At 40.1% G+C, this 26,307-nt stretch overlaps 2 protein-coding genes across 2 annotated transcripts in view; both read right to left on the bottom strand.

Annotated features, from left to right (window-relative positions):
* sesn1 (sestrin 1) overlaps positions 1 to 26,307 on the bottom strand; it is a 444,013-nt gene that overhangs the window by 46,271 nt on the left and 371,435 nt on the right. The gene's annotated exons all lie outside the window — the stretch shown is intronic.
* LOC114649400 (zinc finger BED domain-containing protein 4-like) lies at positions 8,626 to 10,319 on the bottom strand. Its single transcript, XM_028798898.2, has 2 exons — positions 9,683 to 10,319; positions 8,626 to 9,426 (listed from the first exon to the last, which is right to left on the bottom strand). Exons 1-2 carry the CDS (start codon positions 10,282 to 10,284, stop codon positions 8,922 to 8,924), a joined length of 1,107 nt encoding a protein of 368 aa, XP_028654731.2. The 5' UTR covers positions 10,285 to 10,319; the 3' UTR covers positions 8,626 to 8,921.

The following is a 26,307-nucleotide window of genomic DNA, read 5'->3' as shown; positions in this document are numbered from 1 at the left end:
AAAGACGTGCAGTTAGGCTAATTGGCGACACTAACTAGGCCTGAATGACTAAGTGCGGGTGTGTGTGACCTCAAAAGGACTGGCACCCTGTCTTGGTTTGTTTTTGCATTGCAACCGATGGTGATAGATGAAGTGGTCGATACCTCATAAATGCATATTAAAAGAGCTCTCTTTTTGTCTCAACTAGTTAACCCTGTCTTGTGCAGAGAAAAATATCATGATATGCATTACCACTCATATCTGAGCCCATTCCTTATAAAATCCAAGCTTTTAATCAAGTATTTCTGACAAGTGCAACAGGATTCTTAACTCAAACATGCCTCTTCTTTCAGTTAAATTAAATTTCAAAATGAGACAATAGAAAAGGCATTTATTAAAAAAATGGTCCTCTTGGAGGACAATACTTCTGTGAGGTACTACACAGCTTCGTTATGTTTCATAGCAAGGTTTAAATCTGACCTGGTACATGGTGTATTATTGATCCATTTTCCAAATCTGCTCATTCCACTTCAGTGTCATGAGAGACTACACTCCATCCAAGCATTGTTTAGTGGATGGGACATTAGTCCGTGACAGGACATACTCACACAAATACTCCAGCCAAGACAGACTTTGTAATGACTGTAACCTGCACATCTTTAGCATGTGATAAACTCACTCACACAAGGAGAGAACATGCATACTGAACACAGGAAGGGACTGAGCTGGTATCTGATTTCAAGACTTGACAACTATGAGGTTACTAAACCACTGTGTTGCAAATAAACTGTCAGAAACCACACTGATTAAAAGACAGAGGGACTGCCTAATTTCAGCTATCTCAATTTATTAAGTGTCTGGGATGGAAGTTTTGGAGGACCTGTGAGCAATGCTGTCATCTCGGCAATGTGGCACCACCTACCCACATAGAAAATGAAGAAGAAACATGGGGTTTGCAGGGGCTGACATTTTGTGGGGATGAGAGAGACAAAATATGCTGATTATACCAAGAAGGCAGCTGCCATTCCAGTTAACCAACGGTAGCAGTCGGGAGTAACTTCTTGCCTCTGTCTGCTTATACTGTAGTACAGTCTCTTCTTCATAGCAACAGTTCTGTGCAAGCACCATGTACTTGTTTTACAGTGTAATAAACACCCCGTCACATCAGCTTCTGTTGAGCTTAGTCAAAGGGGAAAGAAGAAAGTTGTTTGCAAAAACAGAAAAAAAGATCCATTCTGGATCATCACAAACTGACACAAATGGAGCTTAGAAATTGAAATGTAATTTCATCAATCAATCAATCGATCAGATAGATCATTAGACTGATAGATCGATCAAGCTAGCTAGCTCTGGTGATTTCTAACAAATCTAGATATACAGGTACTTTATTGTATCTAGCTGATTTCAAACATGACACAGGTACAAATGTTTACAATGAGTCCTGCAATGTAACTAGCTCCGGTTGCTTGTGACGAGTCTATATACAGTACATATATAGTTTATTGATTTCAGGGGTACAAATGCTACGGGTACATGTAAATAGCTGATTTCAATCAAGTTCAGGTTTTGTTCTAGTGATACAGGTACAGATTTCCGCAGTGAGTGATCTCTAGATAGGCTATACTTTCCTGGAGTATTTGGGAATAAAAAAAAAAATTGTCAAGCAACAGGAATTTCCTAAACCAGGGTGACGTTTGGATTTGTGACACCATGTTAGGTTACTCTAAGAATTATTAGTTTTTTGACAAAAAAGCTGACATGTCATCTATAAATGAAATATGTTTCTGAATAGCTATCTTAATAGCCACAGCTAATTTGTGCCTTTCTGTGGAGTGGTAGGGTATCTTTTAAGGTATTCACTTACTCTGGGCCAGAATGTAGTATTTATGTAAGTTTTTAGGTTATACAGTATAACTCGTTCTTCTTTCCTTCATAATTTACTCTCTCTGTCATCAAAAAAAATGATACCCTTGCCTCCACATAACTTTCCCTTATGGTTTCAGAATTTGTAATTGGTTAAGTATTTTGCACCAATAAACATTTCATCTAAGAACATAAGATAGATATGAGTATAGTTGAAGGTCAAAAAGCCAGAAAGTACGCAAATCAAGATTTTAAGATTTGGAAGAGATAAAAAATGGCTCCAAAATTTCAAAACTCCCTTCAATCTGCATGGCATAAAGATGACAAGGAATTCTGCATTTGTAGATTAGAAGGCACGTTCCACAACAAAAGAGAACTCTCTTAAAAAACACAGTGGATGCATTGTTTTATTGGAGTACTGATGGTGGACATCATGAATGCTTTGAACATCTGTCTGCCCTTGCCGCTGGGCCCTGTTTGTCACCCCCAAATCTAGAGTTTGCCCGTCTACCTTGGGTTGAATGGGTTTGCTGGCAGACAGCAGAGATGTCCTCTCACTTTAGGTAAATGCTAATCTAATCAGGGTCTGACCGCAATATCAGTTGTATGCTGTTTGAGTTGGTGACATGAACAGGCACACAAAAGAAGGAGGACAAACACCATCATTCCCCAACTGCCCACAAGCCCATTTACCATAAACACATTTTGACATTTTCCTCAACTTATTGGAAATTGTTCCTTAGGTAAAGATGTACTTTGTGACAACTGTTGAACTATAATAATAAAGTGCTGAGCCCCCAGTGTGAAAAGTGCTTTCTGGTCAAAGGTCAGATGATAAAAAGGCACAGGGTGTTTAGGACTGGCATTTGGTGAAAGTTGCAAAGTTTATATGGGGAACTATAAACATGCAGAACCTAGCTTGGCTAAACAATGTAGGACTTTCTGTTGACTTTGTTTATTTGCTATTCTCAGTTAAGGACTTTCAACTTAGAGGGTCTCATTTTTTGCCTTGAATAGCTTATCGGTCACCTGTTGGTAGATGATTACACTGTACTGCATTGTATAAACAATGCTGAAAAATTGCATTCTTTATTAAATATTTGTGTGAAATGTATTTGTACTACCAATGTTTAACTTCTTGGGTGTTCTTCCTGTATCCCCCAGTATGTATGATTAGGTTAACTGGTGACTCTAAATTAATCCCAGTGTAGGTTTGTGCATGGGTGGACCGTGTGATGGACTGGCTGTTTCTTGCCTTATCCAGTGCTGACCAGATAACTCTCAGCCCACCATGACCCAGGACTAGATTAAGCAGGTTTGAGAATCTATGTATATATGTTCAGGAGATGACTTCATTTTTCTTCATATTTCAAAGAACATAAAGCCTCTGAAATGGCCAAACAATTCCCATAAACACTCATCTTTATTACGTGTCACATTCTAACATGTATTTATGCTTATTTATAGTATTTAATCCCAGGTAGTAAAAAGCACAGAAGATTGCAAACAAAGTAGTGAATGTATTATGTTAAGTGACTAAACATTTGCCTGTGACTTGTGTTTCACCCAGGTTTAAACATAAGTTGGGGTGCTTTGCATTTTGAACACAACATGCAGTACTGAGTGGGCACTGACATTAGAGCGCAGCATCCCAGGCTGCTTATTCTTCCACTGTGTTGCTGAATTGGAGACTATAAGGTTATAGGTTGGGTCTAGAAGAGAACTGACCTAAAAGGTGCAGTGAAATGTTTTTAGAAAATCATTTTAGATAAGGAATATTTTCAGGAAGAAAAATGTTAGAAATTTATTTGGCACAATAAGGTAATCAAAATACTGCCTACTCCATCATGCTGCATTAAGGTGCATATGTAGAGCAGCTTTCAAGAAAACAAAAAGAAATTAGGTCAAATAATAAAAAGGGCGGCGGCACAGTGGCGCAGTGGTAGTGCTGCTGCCTTGTAGTAAAGAGACCTGGGTTCGCTTCCCCGGTCCTCCCTGTGTGGAGTTTGCATGTTCTCCCCGTGTCTGCGTGGGTTTCCTCCCACAGTACAAAGACATGCAGGTTAGGTGCATTGGCAATCCTAAATTGTCCCTAGTGTGTGTGCTTAGTGTGTGGGGGGTGTGTGCCCTGCGGTGGGCTGGTGCCCTCCCTGGGGTTTGTTTCTTGCCTTGTGCCCTGTGTTGGCTGGGATTGGCTCCAGCAGACCCCTATGACCCTGTAGTTAGGATATAGCGGGTTGGATAATGGATGGATGAATGGAATAAAAAGGGCTAGAGGATATTGCTTGTTTAGACTAGCCTAAAAGAAGTTACAAATCTAATATTTTACAGGTTATGTACCAATGCACTGTTATGTCTGGACATCATGTTCATTTCTACAGTATGTCCTCTATCTGAATATGCTATCCATTGAAACCAATCCAGACAGGAACCAGTACAAGATGGGAGACTCTTTAACTCACATTGGGCCAATCAAAGTCATTGATCAGCCTAACCTACATACTGTATCTTTGGATTGTGAGAGGAACACAGATGTGAGGAGAACACACAGGCTCCAAAAACACAGGGAATAACCAGACCTGGACTTAAACCCATGAGTTCTGAGCCATTTATTTAATGTGCTGCCTAATGATTCTACTTACTGCATAAAGATAAATTGCATTATAATAAAGTGGTAATATTGACTTGAATAACATATACAGTAAGACTAGCTGTGCTACCTATCAAAGACAGGTGGAAATCTAAGTAATCAATGTATACCTCAGCATTAATGTTTGCAGTGCACCATCTATTGGAATGTATTTTGTAATGCATGTAGTAATAAAATACATTGCACTTGTTATTCCAACAGATGGCACATCACAAACATTTGCAGTAATAAAATTCATTACTACAAATGTTTTGATGGGCCATCTGTTGGAATGGTAAGTACAATGCATTTTAATACTACAAGTATTTGTGCTGTGCCATCTCTTGTAATGACAGACATAGCAAATGGATGGTCACACAGACACTTATCCTTTTACTAATGTGTATGAGATAACTTTGGGGTTATGGTGTCCCATGCTGTGTTCTGCCTTCTGTCCATTTGAGCTTGTTCATTTTTTTGGCTGACTGTAGACACTGAACTGAGTAGAAGGCAGCTATCATAAGAAGATTTTATATTGTTTGTATTGTGCAATGTTAAATTCATCTATTTTATAGCCCCAGAGTTATGGGCTTCACTATTGGCATTGTCAGTATTTCAAGTAAAGAAGCAGGAAAGTATTTGTGGGCAGGTTGCTTGTTCTCTTCTGTCCATTTTCACAACAAGGACATGATGGACTGATGACTCTAAACAGATTTGGTGTGACATAATTTGTGAGACATGGTTGTGCCACAGGGCAGTATGGTGGCGCAGTGGGTAGCGCTGCTGCCTCACAGTTAGGAGACCCGGGTTTGCTTCCCAGGTCCTCCCTGTGTGGAGTTTGCATGTTCTCCCTGTATCTGCGTGGGTTTCCTCTGGGTGCTCCGGTTTCCTCCCACAGTCCAAAGACATGCAGGTTAGGTGCATTGGCGATACTAAATTGTCCCTAGTGTGTGCTTGGTGTATGGGTGAGTGTGTGTCTGTGTGTCCTGCGGTGGGCTGGCACCCTGCCTGGGGTTTGTTTCCTGCCTTGCACCCTGTGTTGGCTGGGATTGGCTCCAGCAGACCCCCGTGACCCTGTAGTTAGGATATAGCGGGTTGGATAATGGATGAATGGATGGTTGTGCCACATTTTTAAGGGACCCCAGTTACCCTCCTAGCCTAGTCACTGTCTTTATGAAATTTAGCCCTAGTTGTTCTCTATGTTGAGTCTACATATTCTACCCATGTCTTTATATTTTTTTTTCAGGTACTTGGATTGCTTTTCCCATTCAAAGTATTTGTAGGTTAGGTACACAACCAGTTTACAGTTTTAGAACACCTCAGTTTTTCCAGTTTTTCTTCAAATTTAATCAGGTGAAATGCAATGAATGACCTAAAATGGTGAAAAAGTAAGCAGTAAACTGCCAGAGGTTTAAATTTAAGGTTTAGGTTAGCAAAAAATGAAAAAATGAAATTTCAGAATATTACAAATGGGCCTTCTTCAGTACACAACTAATAGGCTACAACCTACAGATGTTCTGCAGCAATTAAAGTAAATTAAGCCTTGCAAATTGAAGCAAACAATTTACACACGTGTCCCAACTCCTGTTGATTACCTGCTGTCTGTCTATCTTAAAGCAGAGTTGGAACAGACTGTGTTACTACACCCTCTGAAGTACTCCTTTTATGAATAAAAATTTAGATAAAATCTTGCACATTTAATGATTTCTTGACTTATTTTTTTTTATTTGACATTGTTTATTTGTTCTATGCCTTGGTTTCATAAAACATTAAGACATTAAACTGTGTACAGTTACACGAAAACTTGAAGAAACTGAGGTATTCCAAAACTTTTGACTGGTAGTGTAAATTAGCACCAAAACATCATCCAAGTATTAATATGCTATGTGATGGACTGGCATCAGACACAGAGATGTTGCAGCTACAGCAATACCCTATATTGGATTAAGCTAGCATGAAATATTGAAGATGGATTTTGTAATCATATTATTATATATTGTGCATAACAAAGATGGAGCAAGATCACACAAACTATGTTAATAGTAAATGTTTAGTCTGGCAGGCTATTTCAAAAAGCCATTTTATAAATCCTAGCATAGTACCATCTCTCAGTGAACAGTCATCACAATGTTTGGCTTTTAACGGAGCATTCTCCAAAGCGGAGTTTAATAAATGCCATTAAATTCTCACTAGATCACAGACCCCTTAAAAAGCTTCTCATAAGTAAGCGCAGCCACATTCAGTACTAGTTCTTTTTGATTTGATGTGTTGCTATGTGCTCCATCTGACAGCCATCCTCTCACTCCAGCACCCGGTTCCCCCCACATGGTTTTTTTCCCTGTATTTATCGGAGATACTTATTTTCCCAGGACATCTTTCTGCATTTGTCCAGTTTAATATATCAAGGGTATAATTACAGCATTTTAATCATACTCCTCTTAGGCCAAAGTGATATTCAATATCTCAAAAATCTCAAGGAGTAATCATCAGTGTCAGAAACGTGACCAGTAATAACTGAAATTATTGCAAAAAAAAATATTGAAGTGAGAGTAGAAAAGGAAGTGAAATTCAAACTTCCTCTGTTTGAACAGCTAAATTAAGACACTTATATACGAATCTATATTTACTATGATTATACAGATTCACATCAAATTCTGCTCTTCCATTGATATAGGGAGGATACCAAAAAAGTAAAGCACTGGACAACAAAGAAATAAGCACAACAGAAAGACATTTATATGACATTTGTCAACGGCATGGGTGAATAATTTGAGCATAGTGGTATACAAAGCATACATGCTTGATAGACTCTGTGACTAACAGTAAAAAAATCAGGCAGAGAAGGCAGTTTCCAAGTTTCTGTTTACTGCCTAAGAAATGGCTGATTTATTATTTCTCAGTTTGGTGCAAACCATTGAATAGAGAGGCATTTGGTAGAGATCTGTTGTTTTGTAATTTTAGACAGTTGTGTTTGAGGCCAGGTTTTCAGAGAGGAAGGAAAAAATGTTCTTGCTGAATATCTGGCACCAGCTGGTTTGGCAGATTCACATATTCCAACACAACCCCCTCTCTTACTCTATTGGCTGGGAGGGATCTTTCTTGGCTTACTGCAAAGGAACGAGCCCCTAAAGTGCACAGCCCACAAAGCAGTGTTGCCAACTTGCCAAGAGAGTAAGAAAGCGGTTTGTCTGGTCATCTGACTCGTCCAAGTGTGAAAGACTAGGTGGACGAGCCAACTGAATCATTAAATGAAACAGAGGATAGACAATCTGCTGCTATTGTTTTAGAAGCAGCAACCTGAGAGGAAACGTGCAACATCTGGAGATCTCTGACAATTGTGGACAACCTGCTATTAGGCAAAACAAAATAAAAATAATGGGATCAAGAGCTAATCCGCCTGCAAGCACCCAGGAATAATCTTCCCCAGTTATAATGATAGAGCAACAAACAGTATAGTAGTGTGCAAAGACCACACACATAAAGGCGTTCCAAAAAACCACAGCATTGTACCTGTACCTCGGGTAATGCAGAAAGTGACTTAAGATGCATTACCACCAGCTAAACAGCTAGAAAATGGAAACTGTCCGCTCATTTTTGAAGAAAAGGGAGGCGGGGTTGAGGTTTAAAATGTGAAAATGTTTTTATGATAACATGGAAAAGAATCCAGGAAGCACCCTACCTGCATCAGGGCTTCTTTTTTTTGCACTAGCATTACAGGAAAATGTACAGTAAGAGGGCAAGATCACAGGCACGGCCAGCTGATTCAGCAAAACCCTGACATGAATAGGATACAAAAATGACAATGTTGAAAATCAGAGTTATTTATATTTTATGTGTGGTGCAATGGTTAGCACTGCCACCTCACAACTACCTGTACTTGATTCCGGCCTAGTCACTTCCTGTGTTGAATCTGAATATTCTCCCTTGATTTCTCTGGATACTCCTGTGTCCCACATCCAAGAGACATTCAGATTATGTTTATTAACTAGGGATGCACCGATACCACTTTTTTGGAAAACGAGTACGAGTACGAGTACTTGCATTTCAGTACTCGCCGATACCGAGTACTTGCCGATACCAAGTACTTAATAAAAACATGATTTAAATTTACAGGTAACAGCTTTAGTCATATAATTTAACAAAATAAACAAGGGACTAGTTTGGAATTAAGAACATTTATTTAAAATGAAAAGCATGTTGTATGCAACATATTACAGAATAAATAATTATAAAAAAAAATTTAAACAGTGACAGTGCAACTCAAGTATTTTTTTCAGTTTGTTGTAAACTCTGCCGCTTTGGACAACACAAGGGGCATTAATAAACATCTTTGCTATTTAGTGCACAATATTTGAATAAACTAACAACATCCACCAACATAGAACTGTGGCAGTCAGTGCAACTGAGGTAGGTATTAACATCAAGTCTAAGACGATTCACTTAATGGAGCCTATTTAGAAAAAGTGAGTGGCAGGTTTTTTTTTAAGAAAAGTAGCTTTTCTGCATTATCAGCAGTCAGCCTGTTTCTGTTTTCATCTATAATGTGTGACACTGAGCTAAAAAGCCTTTCACTTTCCACACTGCTACATGGGGCTGAGAGGTATTTCTGGGCCATTTTAGCCAAAGTGGGGAACCTGATTTTGTTGACACCCCAGTACTTCAGAGGACTGTCATCACGAGGGCTTGGGGCCTCTCCGAGGTATGTGTCGAGCTCAATGGCAGCACCTGCTGCCAGCGGCTGTGCTGCCTGGGGCTGCTCCTTAGCGATTTCTTCAAATACAGTGTCCAGACTGCTGCTAGTGCTGGCCTGGGCCTTGAGGAACAGTTTAGCAGGAGGTTCTGCAGCTTCTGCCCGACTCCCCTCTGCCTCAGCTCTGGACATCATCTGCAGCTCCTGCTTCAGGTGCAGCTTGGCCTCCGGAGCAGTGTTGTTGGAGAAGAAGCGATCTTTATACCTGAACAAAATTCATGAATGTATTAATATGTGGAAAAATAGGACTGATTTTAGTTTCCCCTAAACCACTGTCACAAATGCCAGCCATTTGGCTTTCTGGTAGTAATAAGGGAAATATATTTCATATTATATATATTGCATACATTTGTATTTGTGTATTTTAGTTACAAAAATATAATATAATATTTCAGATGGAAATTAATCTTACATTTAGTACTGTAGTTTATCATTGAATACCTATAGCACACAGACTTTACCTTGGGTCAAGTATGGTGGAGATGAAGTACAGTGGGTTGGTCTCGACGTCACTGAAGCGCTTCTTGACAGCTGCCAGTAAGGTTGCTTTCATTGTCTTGACGCCGTGGTCCTCGTCTGTTTCTCTGTTTAGAAGTCTCACTAGCACAGTCACAGCTGGGATGACATCAGAGGCTAGTGCGTCATAGCTGCTCACTTTTTTAGTTAGTTCCTCAAAGGGGGCGAGGATGGCAACAGTCTTCTCCATAAGAGCCCATTGGTGAGCGGTGAGATAGTCAGGGACTGGGAGTTCATGCTCGGACACATACACCCCCAGCACTCGCTTTTGCTCAATGAGGGACTGGAGCATGTAATACATGCTGTTCCAGCGCGTCTGTACGTCCTGCTGCAGTCTCTTTATTGGCTGGTTGAGCTGTCCCTGAATGTCCTCGAGGCGGGAGTAGGCTAAGGCGGAATGTTTAAAATGCCCAACTATTTTCCGCCCCACTGCTATAGCATCAGCAATGCTCCTCTGTGCTAATAAGCCCTCGTGAACAACCAGTTGGAGCGTGTGCGCGACACACGGCAGACTTGGGAGCCCTGCGTCATTCATGGCTTTAATCATGTTTTTGGCATTGTCACGAAGCACAACATGTACTGATGTTTAAGGTACAGTAATCCCTCGCTATATCGCGCTTCGCCTTTCGCGGCTTCACTCCATCGCGGATTTTATATGTAAGCATATTTAAATATATATCGCGGATTTTTCGCTGCTTCGCGGGTTTCTGCGGACAATGGGTCTTTTAATTTCTGGTACATGCTTCCTCAGTTGGTTTGCCCAGTTGATTTCATACAAGGGACGCTATTGGCAGATGGCTGAGAAGCTATCCAACTTACTTTTCTCTCTCTCTCTCTTGCGCTATCTGTGATCCTGACGTAGGGGGTGTGAGCAGGGGGGCTGTTCGCACACCTAGACGATAAGGACGCTCGTCTAAAAATGCTGAAAGATTATCTTCACGTTGCTACCTTCTGTGTGCAGCTTTTAAGTATGCTGCATGGTGCTTCGCATACTTAAAAGCTCAAAGGGCACGTATTGATTTTTTTTATCTGTCTCTCTCTATCTCTCTCTCTGCTCCTGACGGAGGGGGTGTGAGCTGCCGCCTTCAACAGCTTTGTGCCGCGGTGCTTCGCATACTTACAAGTGCTCCTTTGAAGAGGAAGATATGTTTGCATTCTTTTAATTGTGAGACTGAACTGTCATCTCTGTCTTGTCATGGAGCACAGTTTAAACTTTTGAAAAAGAGACAAATGTTTGTTTGCAGTGTTTGAATAACGTTCCTGTCTCTCTACAACCTCCTGTGTTTCTGCGCAAATCTGTGACCAAGCATGACAATATAAAAATAACCATATAAACATATGGTTTCTACTTCGCGGATTTTCTTATTTCACGGGTGGCTCTGGAACGCAACCCCCGCGATGGAGGAGGGATTACTGTATACCCCATGTCTGGAGCATTTCCTCAAACACATGCGCTATAGCCTGGCTGGTGTGCGAGCCGCGGAATTGTTTCACATGTAATATGGCTCGTTGCGGCGTGAAACTCTCGTCTATCCACTGGGAGGTTAGGCTAATTAGCGACACGGGGCTAACACTGCTTGTCCAAATATCCGTGGTGAAACTAAACGCAGAGGAAGCTTGCAGTAGGCTGTGGATATGTTTTTTCACGGAGTCGTGTAGTTTAGGCAGCTCCGTGTCAGTCATGTAGCGGCGGCTTGGGACATCATATCTGGGCTCCAGAACATGGAGGAGACGCAGGAATCCCACATTTTCTACCTCCGAGAGTGGCTGGTCACTCAATGCAATGTACTCAATAATTGCCTGTGTTATTTTCATAACACATGGATTGTCTCTGGACATTTTCTCTCGTCTTACAAAAGTTTGCTGCAGCGTGGGTTGTGTTGGTTTAGAAGCGTGGGTAAACTCCTTGTACTCGTTGTCGTGTTGGGATTTTAGGTGCTTGATTAAATTACTTGTGTTAAATGCGCTACCTTTTGAGCCTCCTCTGGACAATTTCGCTGAGCACAATTTGCAGTCCGCCTTTGTTTTGTCGTCTTTATTCACTTTGAAATAGTTCCACACGGCTGACATGTCTCGCCTCGCCTTCTCCCCGCTCTGAGCTGCAGCCGGGGCCTGGGGGCGGGCACTCGGCGCCTGTGATTAACCCCTTACACGCCGCTCAAACATAGACATTTCTCAGACCGTGGTATCGGTCCCCGGTATCGGGGGACTTTTAACGAGTACGAGTACTTTAGAAAATGTGGTATCGAGGCCGATACCAGATACCCGTTTCGGTATCGGTGCATCCCTATTATTAACTGATAACTCTACTCTGGCCTATATTAGTTGCTGTGGCCATATAAGCAAGTTTCTCATACAGGGTTTATTCCTGCCAATGGTTTATTCCAAAAATGGTTGGCTTCTCTTGCCTTTCAATGAAAAAATACAATATAGATATGAATGGATGGATAGACTATTTCCTTAAGATTACTGTTTTATGTAATTTATTCAGCAGCATACAGTACTTTCTTTATTATCAATATCCCCATCTTAAACACATTTGTGTTAGGTTAACTGATGACTCTACTTTGGACTGTGATGTTGTGCAGGATGTTCTCCTCCAAAGAATTGACTGCTTGTTTAGGGATGGTTGTTGCCTTTTTTCTAGGAAAGGATCCCAGTAAACCTAAATTAGATAAGCAGATTAGGAAATGGATGAATGGACAAGTGTTTTAAGTGTCTGATTACACTTATACTGAAACTGGTATTGAGAGTTTTGAGTTAATCGATGTTTATGTGAGTCCAGCTCATGCTAGCATTCTGACCCAGACTATGTCTTTTCGTAAAACATGGCTGTAATTACATTTAGTGCAAAGGCACCAAACTGGGCTGTCAGAGGATTAACCCAACATGTTAATAATAACTAAGTCTTTGAAGTTCTAGATGTGGATGAAGATGTAAATTTCAGTCAACCTGCATTTCAAATCCTCAGAATGTTCCTATTTAAGTCAATTACTTCAGTTTTCCTCCCACAAACCAAAGACATGTGCAATTTGAAAGGGGGTGGGTGTGCATGTGTGAATAGTCCCTGTGATGGACTGGAATACTGTGCAGGTTTGGTTCCTCCTTTGTGCCTGAAACTACTGGGATAGATTTCGTAACCCACGAACCAGGATTGAAATAAGCAGTTCTGTAGTTCAACATAATATTCTCAAACTTGCTTAACAGTTCTGATCACAAACCTAGTTCACAACAAAAGAAGGTGACCTGTGCCACTTCAATTACTTGTTTATTTTAAACTAGTCATTAAGCCCGTTACAATAACGGGCGCTAGAACAGTAGTGCATAAACATTAGTAGGAACAGTCTATATTAAATGGCAAGGGACTTTGACCTCATTCTTTTTGTTGGTCGTATTTTTCTTTCTTTCAGCCTTTCTTTTGTTGATGTTTACTTACTGAGCTGACCGTTCTTCGTGGGCTGCCGCCGTGTATTGTGTGTCTTTAATTTTCTGTGACAGTAATACTGTCTTGTATGGCTCTATTCAATAAGGGCGCGCACAAAAAGGCGAGCTTCAAAAGGGTGACCTCAATTGAGCGCGGCGAATAAAGGCGTTCGTAGATAATTTAGTTCAAATGGCTCTGGAATATTTGAAGAGCAACAAAGGTGCAGATCTTTATTTACGCGCGCGTTTATTCGCTGCACCCAGTTGAGGTCGCCCTTTTGAGGCTCGCCTTTTTGTGCGCGCCCTTATTGAAGGATACCGTCTTGTACGTCCGCTGGCTTGTATGTCGGTAATATACCTTTAATTTTCTCTGGCGGTAATACAGGTGTGCACGTCGGTAATATGCCCTTAATCTCCTCTGACAGTAATACTGGCTTGTATGTGGCTGTAATATGCGTCACTGTATATTGTGTACCTTTAATTTCCTCTCGCAGTAATACTGGTTTGTATTTCCGTAAAACGCCTCTAACTTTCTCTGGCAGTAATATTGCGCATTGCACTGTGCCCCGCGCATGTGCACTTCACCAGAAGACACCCACACACGGACACCTGGACACACATAGGGATTTTATATATATAGATATCACCCATGGCCACTGTACGCATTTTTAGTGTAACACTACAAAAGGGCATCAGAGAATGACTTCACATTCTTGACTGTAGCATACCAGGAAAAAAGAATCATAAGTCTCTTAAGAAAATTTCAAATGAAGTTTGTTATATGTATATAGGACAGTAAAATTTGTTTCTCCTTAGAACAGTTGACAAAAAAGTATACAGTAGTTAGTATGCAGAATATATACAGTACATTGTATACAGGGTGAGTCAAAATTATATTAACACTAATGGATTATTTTTATCTCAACCACACCTTTCCAGGTCGATGGATAGGTCATGGTGGACCATTGCCATGGCCGCCACACTCCCCTAAATTTGACAACCTGTGATTTCTGGTTATGGGGTATGGTGAAGGAGCGCATGTCTAGCAGGAAAGTTCATGATATCAATGACCTGAAGGACAGAATACGGACTGTGGTATTATCTTTTCCCCATGAAATGTGTGTCTGGGCTTTAAATGGTACAGTTGCTCGTTGGTTTTTGTGTGATGAACATGATGGCAAACAGGTTGAGACACTCCTGTAAATCATCTTGCACGTATGAAGTATGTTTTGTGAATAAATTGTTTCCGCCATTCAAATGTTAACATAATTTTGACTCACCCTGTATATATACAGCATATATATTAAATGTATTTGCAAGTATTATATATACACTGTTTGTTATGGTACAATATTTGATCTTATGATCGACTCTTCAGCAACCTTATGACAAGGACAGTTTCTAGTTTTATAGTATATATATTATTGTATCTATATATCTCTTCAATTCAATTCAGACCTCCACCTGGGGGGGTAAACGTTAACATTATTCAAAGTTATTGTCTGTTTTTTACCTGCATTATTATCAATCTTTAACTTAATATTGCTTTTTGCATCAGTAATGTGCTGCTGGAGTATGTGAATTTCCCCTTGGGACTATCTATCTATCTATCTATCTATCTATCTATCTATCTATCTATCTATCTATCTATCTATCTATCTATCTATCTATCTATCAGTAGTTTCTACTGGTGCCAGTGAGCCTGTACCATGTGCCAGAAATGAGGATTGTGAAAAGTGGCTGTGCAGGATGGCCAAGGCCTTTAATAATACTTTATCCCTTATTGCATATGTCATTAATAGAAATCAGTTGGGTATTGGTAATATTCAGTTCTGCATTCACCACACTCTGCAGTGCTTTACGATCTTGAGCCAAGCAGGCACTGTATCAGGATGGTATGCTGCCAATGAGGATGGATTCCACTGTGTATGTGTAGAAGTTCACAAGAACAGATGGAGAACCGTAAGCCCATATGAGACGTCTAAGAAAACAGACGCACTAGTGAGCTTTTTTGACATGAAATGTGTCATGTCCATTTCAGTTCATCAGTGATAGTATCTCAAAGAAATGTAAAGCTCTTCAGATTTTCAGCATCTCCTCTGATGTAGAAGGAAGTGTGATCTGCCTTCTAAAGTCAATGACCAGCTCCTTGGTTTTGCTGACAATAAAGATGACATTGTCCTGGCACCACATCGTTGTTGGTGATCAGTCCTATGATGATGGTATTCTCAGAAAATGTAATGACGGAGTTGGAACTGTGCCTGGCCACTGAGTCAAAGATGAACAAAATGTACAAAAGGAGGCTCAGCACATTACCCTGTGGAGTGCCTGTGTTGAGGGTCAGCATGGAGGATGTGTTGCCAAACTACACAGGCTGAGGACATTTGGTTAGGAAGTCCAAGATACATTTGCAGTGGATGTCACTAAACTGTAAACTAAGGAGTTTAGTGGTCAGCTTTGATAGAAGAATAGTGTTAAATGCTGAACTGTACTCTATAAACAGGACTTTTACTATTCAGAGGTGCCGTAAAAAGATGATGTATAAAGTGCAAGGGGTATGTCATCCTCTTTGGAGTGGTTGTGACAATATGCAAACTGAAGGTGATCAAGACTATCTGGAATATTCTGTTTAATGTATCCTAAATTCAGTCACTGGTCTGTAGTCATTATGATAGTCCACTTTTGTTTTCTTTGCCAAGAAGGGTTGAAGAAATTTAGAAATTCAAACATATATAGATTACACGTGATTCTGAAGGCTTTGCCCTTCCCAAGTGCTAGCGAACTAAAATCACATTGTTGTTACCTAAAGCAGTGATCAATGTGGCAACTGCTCATCACTGTGGTCAAATATGTTAAGACAAAGTGGTTTCTGGACAAACAAGCCAGACCTCACCATACATAAACTAGGTCAAGGGAGAAATGCTGCTGTAGTACAGAGTTGTGTGGATCTCAAACCTTCATTCATCGATGGATTCCAATAAATCCCTTCTTTTTATATGGCTCAGAAATCAGTTGTGTACCATGTATGTTTTTAAACTTAAGTATTATCATAAAAGTATGGCACTGCCAGAAATGAGCAACACCCTGCAGGCTAATAGTGTAAAAGGAGTTCAAGGCAGATTTACTGCAGCCCTTTTTGCTCACTCAGCTGTAAGCTATGTTTTCCCATCATTTAAATCCAGGAGGTGGTTGCATGGATTTTCATTGTGCTAGATGGTTTAACTTCCAGGTTTGCTTCCTTACTTCTTTTGTCTGTAGTCTTGCCTCGATAGGCCCCTGGTCTGTGCAGCCTTAAAGTGTAAAAGCAGATGAATGGATAGGTGGATTTTAAATTTACACAATTTGCTCTGGTAATTTAAGACGCTAGAAGGACAAACAGTGATGCAAACTCTGAAAATAAGTCCAAGAAAAATAGCAGCAAGAAATAGAAGAAATAGAAACAGGCCTCATTAACAATTCAAATGGCTTCATTCTCTGAGCAGAGAAGTTTAAAACCACAATCCCACCTACACAAGTACACACAACTTTTGCAGTCATTTGCAGAGGCCAAAAAGACAATGAAAAAGCAACCACATTTATCAAGAGGTGGCCTACACTATTCTGGCTTTTGTAGCTTTGTGCTCAAATGTATTTTTCAGAGTTTGCCACACTGTCTTACTTTATTTAAAAAGCAGCTCTACTCTCAGAGTGGAACCACTGTGGACTGCGGATGTGGTTAACAGAGATAGGAGAGAGAGAAAAAGAGACCAAATCTGGTGCTCTGGTCCTTTTCGGTTCAAATCATTAGTACAGTTCAGAGCAACAACGAAATAAAAAGAACCATGGAACTTCTTCTCAGTTTATTTATGCAATCCTGCATGGACATGCTAAAAAGAATCAGACTCAATATGTGATTAAGTGTATACATCATGTCTAACCTGGGTTGAACTCTTAGACATTTTTGGAGGAAATGCAATTAGTGCATGTTTTTTCCTTCTATATACTTCTGGTAGCTATAGAAGATGACATTACCATCCATCCATCCATTTTCCAACCCGCTGAATCCAAACACAGGGCCACGGGGGTCCGCCGGAGCCAATCCCAGCCAACACAGGGCACAAGGCAGGGAACCAATCCCGGGCAGGGCGCCAACCCACCGCAGGACATTACCTGGACTTGCAAAGTAACTTGTCTTCATTTATTTCCTAATGCTGTTACTTCTTACTGACTTGTAAAGTGATCACATGAATGAGGGTCAGGTAAGCTTCTTGCTTAACACTTTTGCTTGGTTACCCAGTCATGGCAGAGCCATATGTTTACATTTATGATCAACTTTATACAGTAAGTATGTTTTAATGTACTCTGCATTTAGCTCTAACAAATGAAGCTTATAATATTCTAGTTATAAAGACCTAAAAATCCAACAGGCAGCACATACAGTGGTTTGCACTTCTACTTCACAGTTCCAGCATCTTGGGTTTGAATTTCGTGCTTAGCTGTTATATGTGTGAATTTGCAAGTTCTCCCTATGTCTGCGTAGATTTCTCACTGGATACTTCAGTTTTCCTCCCACATTACCAAATGGGTGCAGGTTAGGTTGACAGGAGTTTCCAAATTGGCCCACTCTGAGTGTGGGTTGGTGCATAAATAGACCCCTGCAATGGTGTGGCACCCTCTTCAGGACGGTTTCCATTCTTGCACATAATGCTGCCATGACTTGCTGTGGCCTTTTACAAACCTGAATTGAAATAAGTTAGTTCAGATGATAAATCCATCATCTTCACTTTTATGCTACACAGGAGTGCTCTTGTTTTCTTATTAGGTAATCTAAAAACACACACACACATACAACACGCAGTATGTAGGGAGATGATGTATGACCTGGCTAGCTGAAGTTAAGCGATATTTTACAAAACACTTTAATAATGAATATAATCTACACATTCTGTAACTATCTATCTATTTCTCCCTCCCTGGCCAAAGATTCTGAGAAGACTTGCCAGCCACAAAGGTAACTATGGAGCAGTAAAAGGTGGGAGATTCACTCAGTCATCATTATGTTTGCATTCCCAGATAAAATCAATTGGTCATGTTGCCAAAATATCCAACTAGGGATTTAAAAAATTCTACATTGCTCGCAAAGTTGCACTGTGTACCTCATAACAGAAGATAATTTGTTTTTTGCAACAAATAATGATCTTTTTCCAACCAGTGAGTAAAATATTTTTAATGACAAATAAAAGACAAGCTACAAATGTGGTCTTTGTGTCTTTGTATTGTTTAGGCACAACAGAGTATTTCAGAATGAACTATAGGACTAAGACAACGTGAAAAGTCTCATTAAAGTACACGGGAAATCATCATATCATTAAGACAAGATATTCTTAAATTCACTGTTATTAGCAGTGTAGAAGTCTTCAAAACCTGTTTATATCAGAAGGCCCTGAAAAATGTGGTCTACATATGTTGAGATTCTATTTTTCAGAAACAAGGATGCATACAGAAAATACTCCTATAATCTTCATAATCAATCAGTAACTAAGAACTGTGGTGTGTAGGGTGCCCTCTTTTATCAGTCCTCTTTCTATGTCTTTGCCAGTGTTTGTCAGACAAGTATGAATGCCTGATATTTAGTTACTTTTTTTGATAAAAAGCATCCCCCTTTCTCTCTCTTTATATATACAAAAGGGGACACAAAAATGCCGAGAATTTTTTTTCTGGAGGCTGGAGGAGCGTTATTTCCAACATTTGCCGCTAGGTTCATATACTAGACTGCTTTCTGCATCATTTGGCCAAGCGATGTCTATCAAGTGCTCAAGTGTGTGTGGAGCAAACGACCCGAATTGCGGCGATTAGGCGAGTGGCTTCTGCATCACGACAGCACTTCCACCCACACAGCATTGAGTGTGCAGCAGTTTCTCACAAAAAATGGGACAATGGTTTGCCACCCTTCCCCACTCCCCAGAACTTGCACCCTGCGATTTTTTCTTATTTCCAAGAATGAAGATGGACCTTTAAAGGAAAGCGTTTTCAGGATGTGGAGGAGGTCAAGAAGCAAATGACACAGACACTGAAGGCTGTCACTTTGAGTTTCAGAACAGTTTTGATCAATTGAAAAAGTGGTGGGGCAAGTGTATTGTGTCTCAGGGAGAGGATTTTTTTTTTAGTTTTTTTATGGGATTGCCCACAGTTTAATGTCTTAATCTTTAATTAAATCAACGCATAGAACAAATAATGTCAAATAAAAAAATAAGTCAATGAATCATTAAGTGCACAAAATTTTATTCATATTTTTGATTCAGAATGTCGGTCACTCTGCGCAAGTCACCAACTCTGTCTCCAGCAAAAGAACCCCTGACCATCACACTTCCTCCTCCATGTTTGAAAGTTGGTGTTACACACTGAGGAACCATCCTTTCACCAACTCAATGATGCTGGACATTGGCCATGGACACCCCATTCCATGAAGTTCCTGATGCACCGATTTTAATGCTAATGGAAAGTTATAATTCTTCAGCTATGGAATCACCTCAGCAGTCGCTGACCCCTACTCTGTGACTTTATGTGGTCTTCCACTTTGTGGCGGAGTTGTTGTTGTTCCTAAACGTGTCCACTTTCTAATAACACCACTTACAATTTCCAGCATGGATGAAATTTCAAGAACCATCTTATTGGAAAGGTGCCATCCTATCAAAGTACTATGGTTGAAGTCACTGAGCTCTTCAGAATGACCCATTTTGTTTCACAAATATTTATAAATGGAAACTGGATGGCTAGGTGCTTGATTTTATTCACTTGTGGCAATGGGTCTGATTGAAACACCTGAATTCAATAACTAAGAGATGTGTCTCAATACTTTTGACCATATAGAGTGTGTGTGTGTGTGTGTATGTATATATATATATATATATATAATATATATATATATATATATATATATATATATATATATATACTGTATGTATATATTGTCATGCACATGCCTTTAGGGGACACCTTAAGGGCTCTTAGAAGACGCTCAAAACCAATCCAAGCAGAGAGGGGGCGCTGTCACTAATTAACTTTCCTTTTTGATCTGCAGTTCTGAGGCTCACTTCCCGGAAGACCTTTGACCCACTTCTGCCACCGCTGTGTGGAGTTATGCACAGTTTTCTTCCTGCCATCCCTGAATTCAGTTAAGCTGGCTTGAGAATATTAAGGGTGTGTATGTTTATGTACATGGATATATTGTATATACTGTATTATGCAGAGGCCTTATGCCAGTCAAGAAAATAATCTGTAATCGAGTTTTCTGGGCAAGAGAATAAAGATGAAGCAACACTGATACAATAGCAAGCAACAAGAATGACTTGCTGTGAACCCTGGGATCTTCTTACAGGAGTTGCCATGACTCTTCTTTTGACTTTGGCTGCTTTTTGTTCATTTCTCTGTCCAAGTGAGCCCACACAGCTTCAATTATGTTGAGGTTGGAGCTCTTACTTGGCCAGTCTAATACTGTTAGTTTTCCATCTGCAGACAATATAGATCTTAATTGTACTTACAGTGTGTTTGTGGTCATTGTTGTGCTGAAAAATGAAGTTTTTGGGATTTTTCTGAAGGCACAATATGATAAATCAAATTTCCCATTATAATTTTCACCAGACATCATTCCATCAATTTTAACCAGATCCCCTATAACACTGTCTGAAATGCATCCATATACGACGATGAAGCAGCCACTATACTTCACAGAAGCTCTTCTTCTAACATACTAGTACCTTAGTGAACCAAAAATTTCAAATTTCGATTTATTGCTCCATAAGACTTTAAGCCACTGGCTGTTACTCCATGCTTGTTAGTTTTTCATGTACTGCAACCTCTTCTGCTTGTTGCCTTTCTGTAAGAATTTTTCTTTAGATGCCACATGCCCTACAAGACCATGTGTTGAAGGGTCTACTTTGGTGCCACATGTGTCAGAGGCTGAGCAAGTATTTCACTGGATAGCCATCTGCCCCTTAAGGTGATGTCCTTTAACCCCTTATACCCTAAGGCGTTTTGGGCATTATTGTGCCTAAATTACATACTCAAATGTGAATGGTGAAAAATCCTAAATTATTGTGTTCAACTATTAATCTTCTATTAAACCCAGGTCGTTTGATGGTATCTATTCTGAAAGCTATAGTAGATAAAAGTGAGACTTTGTAAAAGAAAAAGAAAAAACTCAATCGGGTATTATATAATACAGTCCTCTGAAGCAAACATTTTGAACCCAGCATGTTCATTATATAAATTAGTCTCCTTCACAGCGTAAAAGTAAGTTTAGATAAATAGAGACTTACATGGATTTTGAAGAATAATTACTCAGCTAAGCATATCCACTTGTGTCCTTGTCCTAATCCCAAAAAGTTTTTGATATGCTAATTGACTGAGTACTAGCAATAGGTAATTGTTCATCGCATATTGGCATCTTTCTAGATTTTTTTAAAGACTGCTGAAGAAAAATAATCTTGATTATTATGTCTTAGACTAGTTTAGACCTAACTCTAGCCTGCCTTTTTAAAATAAAGTTCTAGAAAAAGCACTTTCTCATCAGTTAAATGATTGCTAAGAATAAAACTCTTTTCTGAATAAGTATCAGCCAGGTTTTAGACCAACTTAATGTACAAAGATAGTGTAGGTTAAAATAATTAGTGACCTGTGACTTAATGTTGACACAAACAACACATCTGTTCTTGTTCTTTCAGATACGATCGACACAACAGACCACAACATTCTCATTAACCGTCTTAGTGAATGGGTGGGTCTCTCTGGTAGTGACTTAAATTGGCTTCAATCTCATATAACAGGTAGCAAACTCTCTGTAAGCTGTGGTGACTGCAAATCAACCATATGTGATCTTGTATGCAATGTATTCCAGGGATGTATTCTAGGTCCACTGTTATTCTTAATCCTACAAGCTGTTTTCTTTGGAGGTCTTCTGAGGGGGTGTCTTGAGCCACTGCCATCTGAGAAAATGACTCTGCAAACAACTTGGATCCTGGAAAGAATGTGGATGCTCTAAATTTTGCCGAGACCCACTATAGCAACTACAACGGTGCATTAAAACAATAATGACTTGCTTTATCACACTTACAGTATGTTATATAGAAAAAGGGGGCTCCGCCCCCTGCTCGCTTCGCTCGCCTACCCCCGGCGTTTTGAACCCGTGCCCGCTGAGCAGCCGTAGTTTCAGACGCGCGTTGTAGGAGCATGCGTTGTTTTGAACCCGTGCTTGCCCTGCTTCTGCGGTTTGAGACGCGCGTTGTAGGCGTATATCCGTCAGTTGAGCTCGTTCGGTTTGAACCCGTGCCTGCTTTGCCTCCGCAGTTTCAGACGGTGGATAGGAAGTAAAGAACGTATTGTATGGTAAATCACAAAGATTTATTGGAATATCTCTTTATATACAATATTTGTAGTAAAGATGGTTTGTTGTCCTTGAATGAGTTTTCCTTGGTATTGGAGTATTTATAACTGTAACTTTAATGTCAGATGAACACCGAACTCATGAGAAGGCTACATAAAGTTGTCCATGTCCAAATACGCGCTCAGAGAGGTATATGCCAACTTTGTCCATGGTCTGTGCTTGGGATTTGTTGATTGTCATGGCAAATGCAGGTTTACTGGGAAATTGGCGTCGCCCAAGTGTAATAAGGTCAATTCTAGGAATTAAAACAGTATTGTCTGTATGTGATCCTATAAGTATTTTTGCTTCAATAATATTGTTTGTCATGGTGTTGATGACTAAACGCGTACCGTTGCATAAACCTTGTTTAGTATTAAGGTTTCTTAATAGCATGACAATTGTTCCGATTTTAAGGTTAAGATTGTGTTGTGGTAATCCGGCTGGGTTAATAGTGTTCAGATATTGTAAGGGGAAATTAAGATGTTCAATCTCGTCTTCAGAATCAACTTTGTCAGTACTTAGAAAGAGGCGGCTTTCTCCAGGAAGTAATGCAATGACTTGGTTATTTATGTGATCAACATCAATATTCTTTGGACATAATATAGCCCGTTGCGTTAACAGTGGTATCTGGTCTATTGTTTTGGAGGCGTGAGCATAACTCCATTATTTCTTCCTTGTTTAGCGTTAGTAATATGGATAATGGATTGCACTCACTGTTAATACGTAGCATTTTCTGTGGTTGAATTGTTAATAATGTATGACTAATGTGATGATTCACTTATGCTGTATAGTCTTTACGTGTGAGGATGACGAACCTTTAATACGGAGTGTCCGTTTATTCTTATTACCCATCAGGTGTTGTGCCTGTGTTTTGTGTGGTTGCACTGTTAATATTGTATCGCTGTAATGTGATTCAAATATGTTGTGGAGTCCGTATTTGTGGGGTTTCTGTACTATATTGTGTTTTTGCTTGCGGGTTATTAGAGGTGCGCAGATCATGCTGTGTAGTGTGTTTGCGTACCATCTAGCGCTTTCCGTACTCCAATTGATTTGTGACCCATTCTGGACTCAGTAGTCTGTCCCGTTTTACTCTGGGGTGGCGTATCATGTCGGGTTTGATTTGTGAACCTTTCTCGACTCCGTATTCTGTCCCATTTTACTCTGAGGTGGGGCGCTGACTCCTGTTGTTTGTGTGATTGTATCACTGTAATGTGATTCAAATATGTTGTGGAGTCCGTATTTGTGGGGTTTCTGTACTATATCGTGTTTTTGCTTGCGGGTCATTAGAGGTGCATGGATCATGCTGTGTAGTGTGTTTGCGTACTATCTTGCGCTTTCCGTACTCCAATTGATTTGTGACCCTTTCTGGACTCCGTAGTCTGTCCCGTTTTACTCTGGGGTGGCATATTATGTCAGGTTTGATTTGTGAACCTTTCTCGACTCCGTATTCTGTCCCGTTTTACTCTGGGTTTGGGCGCTGACTCCTGTTTGTGTGGTTATGTCGTTCATAGTCTCTATGGACTCCGTAGTTTGTGGGGGGGTTTGTGTGGCACACCAAGCAGCACATTATTCCTAACTTTACTCAGCAGTAGTGCCACGCACAATATGGCGGTGACACCTGCGCCTTCACTACGCATTAGTGCCACTCACAATATGGCGGCAACGCCTGCGCCTTCCGTATTATGTCGGGTTTCACCATGCTGTGTAGGCGCCTTTGCCTTTCGTACTTTCCCACGCCTTCTGACGCGCGATGTAGGCGCCTGCACCTTCCGGGTCTGCCTCCGCTGTGTGGTGTGGACATTTAACTGTCGTTGTTTCTGCTTTTATATTCTGTCCCTCGCTGTGCATGTGTTTTGTGCCTAGGTTTTTTTGAAGCTGTTGCATTCCAGTTTTCATCATCTGTAACCTGCTCTCCGTGTGTTTGGCCCTGTTCTTTAACCTCTTTATGACGTTTTACTTTGTTTCCTACTCTGTCTTTTATTTATGACCTTGCTTTATCCTGCTTGTGGCATCCAACCGTAGTCTCTCCCGTTTTGCTCTGGGGCGGGGGGGCTTTGTGTGGCGCCTGCGCACATTCGTAGTCTCTTCCGTTTCACTCTGGGGAGGGGGGCTTTGTGTGGCGCCTGCGCACTATGTCTCCTGCGTCCACGGGCAGTTTCCCTGCGTCCATATCCGGTTTACCATTCTCGTTTAGTAATATGGATGCCCAGGTGGGGGCTGGCGGGTCTTTTGACCCTGAAGGTTTATTTTCTCCAGAATCCTACCTGCTGGAGTTTCTGTTTTCCTTTCCTCCCTGGCCATCTGACCATAGCATTGGACTCTGTTATTCCCCATGAATTGAATTTAAACCATGTTTAGGGACTCCATCTGTATTACTTGTTTATTTATGTTGCTTGAATTTGTGTGTATTTATTTGATTTATTAGTTTTATTTAGTTATATTTTGTTATTGTAACATTCATTTTACTTCCTGTAAAGTACTTTGTGCTACAATTTTTGTATGAGAATGTGCTATGTATTACACAGTATATATAGAGTAATTTAGTTGTTATTCAGAAGACTACATACAAAAAGTCAAACAGGACATTTTTTAAATAAATGTACTTCAAAGCTGACATTATCAGCCTGAAAAACAATTCTCTATAGAGAAAAATACCACATAAGTTAGTATTTTCTAACTGGCTTAATCTCCACAGCTCTGGATGCATATATTTCAAACCATGATCATCCAACATACAAAATATATCCATTTGTATTCTGATCCCATATGTTTTCTTACAGGTTCATGGCAGCTTTGGACACAACACAGAAATGAACCGTGAATGTCACTGTCTAACAACACATAAATCACAGGGTCAAGTGCAGAGAGAGATAACACACATGCGCATGGAAGATTCAGTAAGTAAAGTCCTGCACTCTTTTTGTAGATTTTAAAAGGTAAGAATAAATAATGATGTCTGAATGAGGTAAAAAAGTTCAAAGACTGCTTGTTGTCAGCCCCGTGAACAGGTATTATTGTTCACAGTGTAAATTATGGACACTGCCACAGAGATCAGAGTGCGGTTACTTCTAATAGACTTAGAACTCAATATATGCCAGCAATTTGACTGTCAGAGTGGGGAAGAGGACACTTTGTGCCGTTTATATTGATGTGTTGTGTACTTGAACACTTCAAGGCTGCACATCATAAAATGCTTTAGTTTAATTTAAGTAGAAGGAAACACAAACTAGAACATTGTGTCTTTTAGTGAATGAGGAACAAACCCAATCAATCAATTACAGAAGAACTTTTAGGCATGGGACAAATTGAGTTTGAAAGTAAAAACAGGAAGAATTGTCATTTCACTTATTGAGGATGTGTGAGCCAGATGAGGTGTCCATGAAGAGCTAATCCACAAACTCACGGTTTTCAGATGCAGACCCAGGAGATACCAGTGAGCCCTGATTTACATTTCCACCATTTTTTAAAACAGACACTACTTTTTGTCTTCCGTAAAACTGCATGCTTAATTAGACATTGTGTACCTCGTGTTCACCCATACTGCAGTCTGTGATATGAATGAACGAATGAATGAAAAAATAGTGTTCTGCACCATACAGCTGATTCTGTTGGGATTGACAAGGATGATGGGACTCCATATTGAATTATGAGATTTTAGAAAATAGACAGATAAATGGATATAAAAATAGTAACAGAGAGCACAATATACTGTATGTACATATATTGAAACATATAATACCCATGGTC

This window comes from Erpetoichthys calabaricus, chromosome 3, assembly GCF_900747795.2.
Source record: "Erpetoichthys calabaricus chromosome 3, fErpCal1.3, whole genome shotgun sequence".
Taxonomy (NCBI): domain Eukaryota; kingdom Metazoa; phylum Chordata; class Cladistia; order Polypteriformes; family Polypteridae; genus Erpetoichthys; species Erpetoichthys calabaricus.
This window is presented reverse-complemented; position numbering and strand designations above follow the sequence as displayed.

Excerpts from the sequence above, each read along its gene's own strand:
- LOC114649400 (XM_028798898.2), bottom strand. The coding sequence starts at position 10,284 with ATGATTAAAGCCATGAATGACGCAGGGCTCCCAAGTCTGCCGTGTGTC. Across the intron at positions 9,427-9,682 it reads TCCACCATACTTGACCCAAG|GTATAAAGATCGCTTCTTCT; the intron begins GTAAAGTCTGTG and ends AATTTTGTTCAG.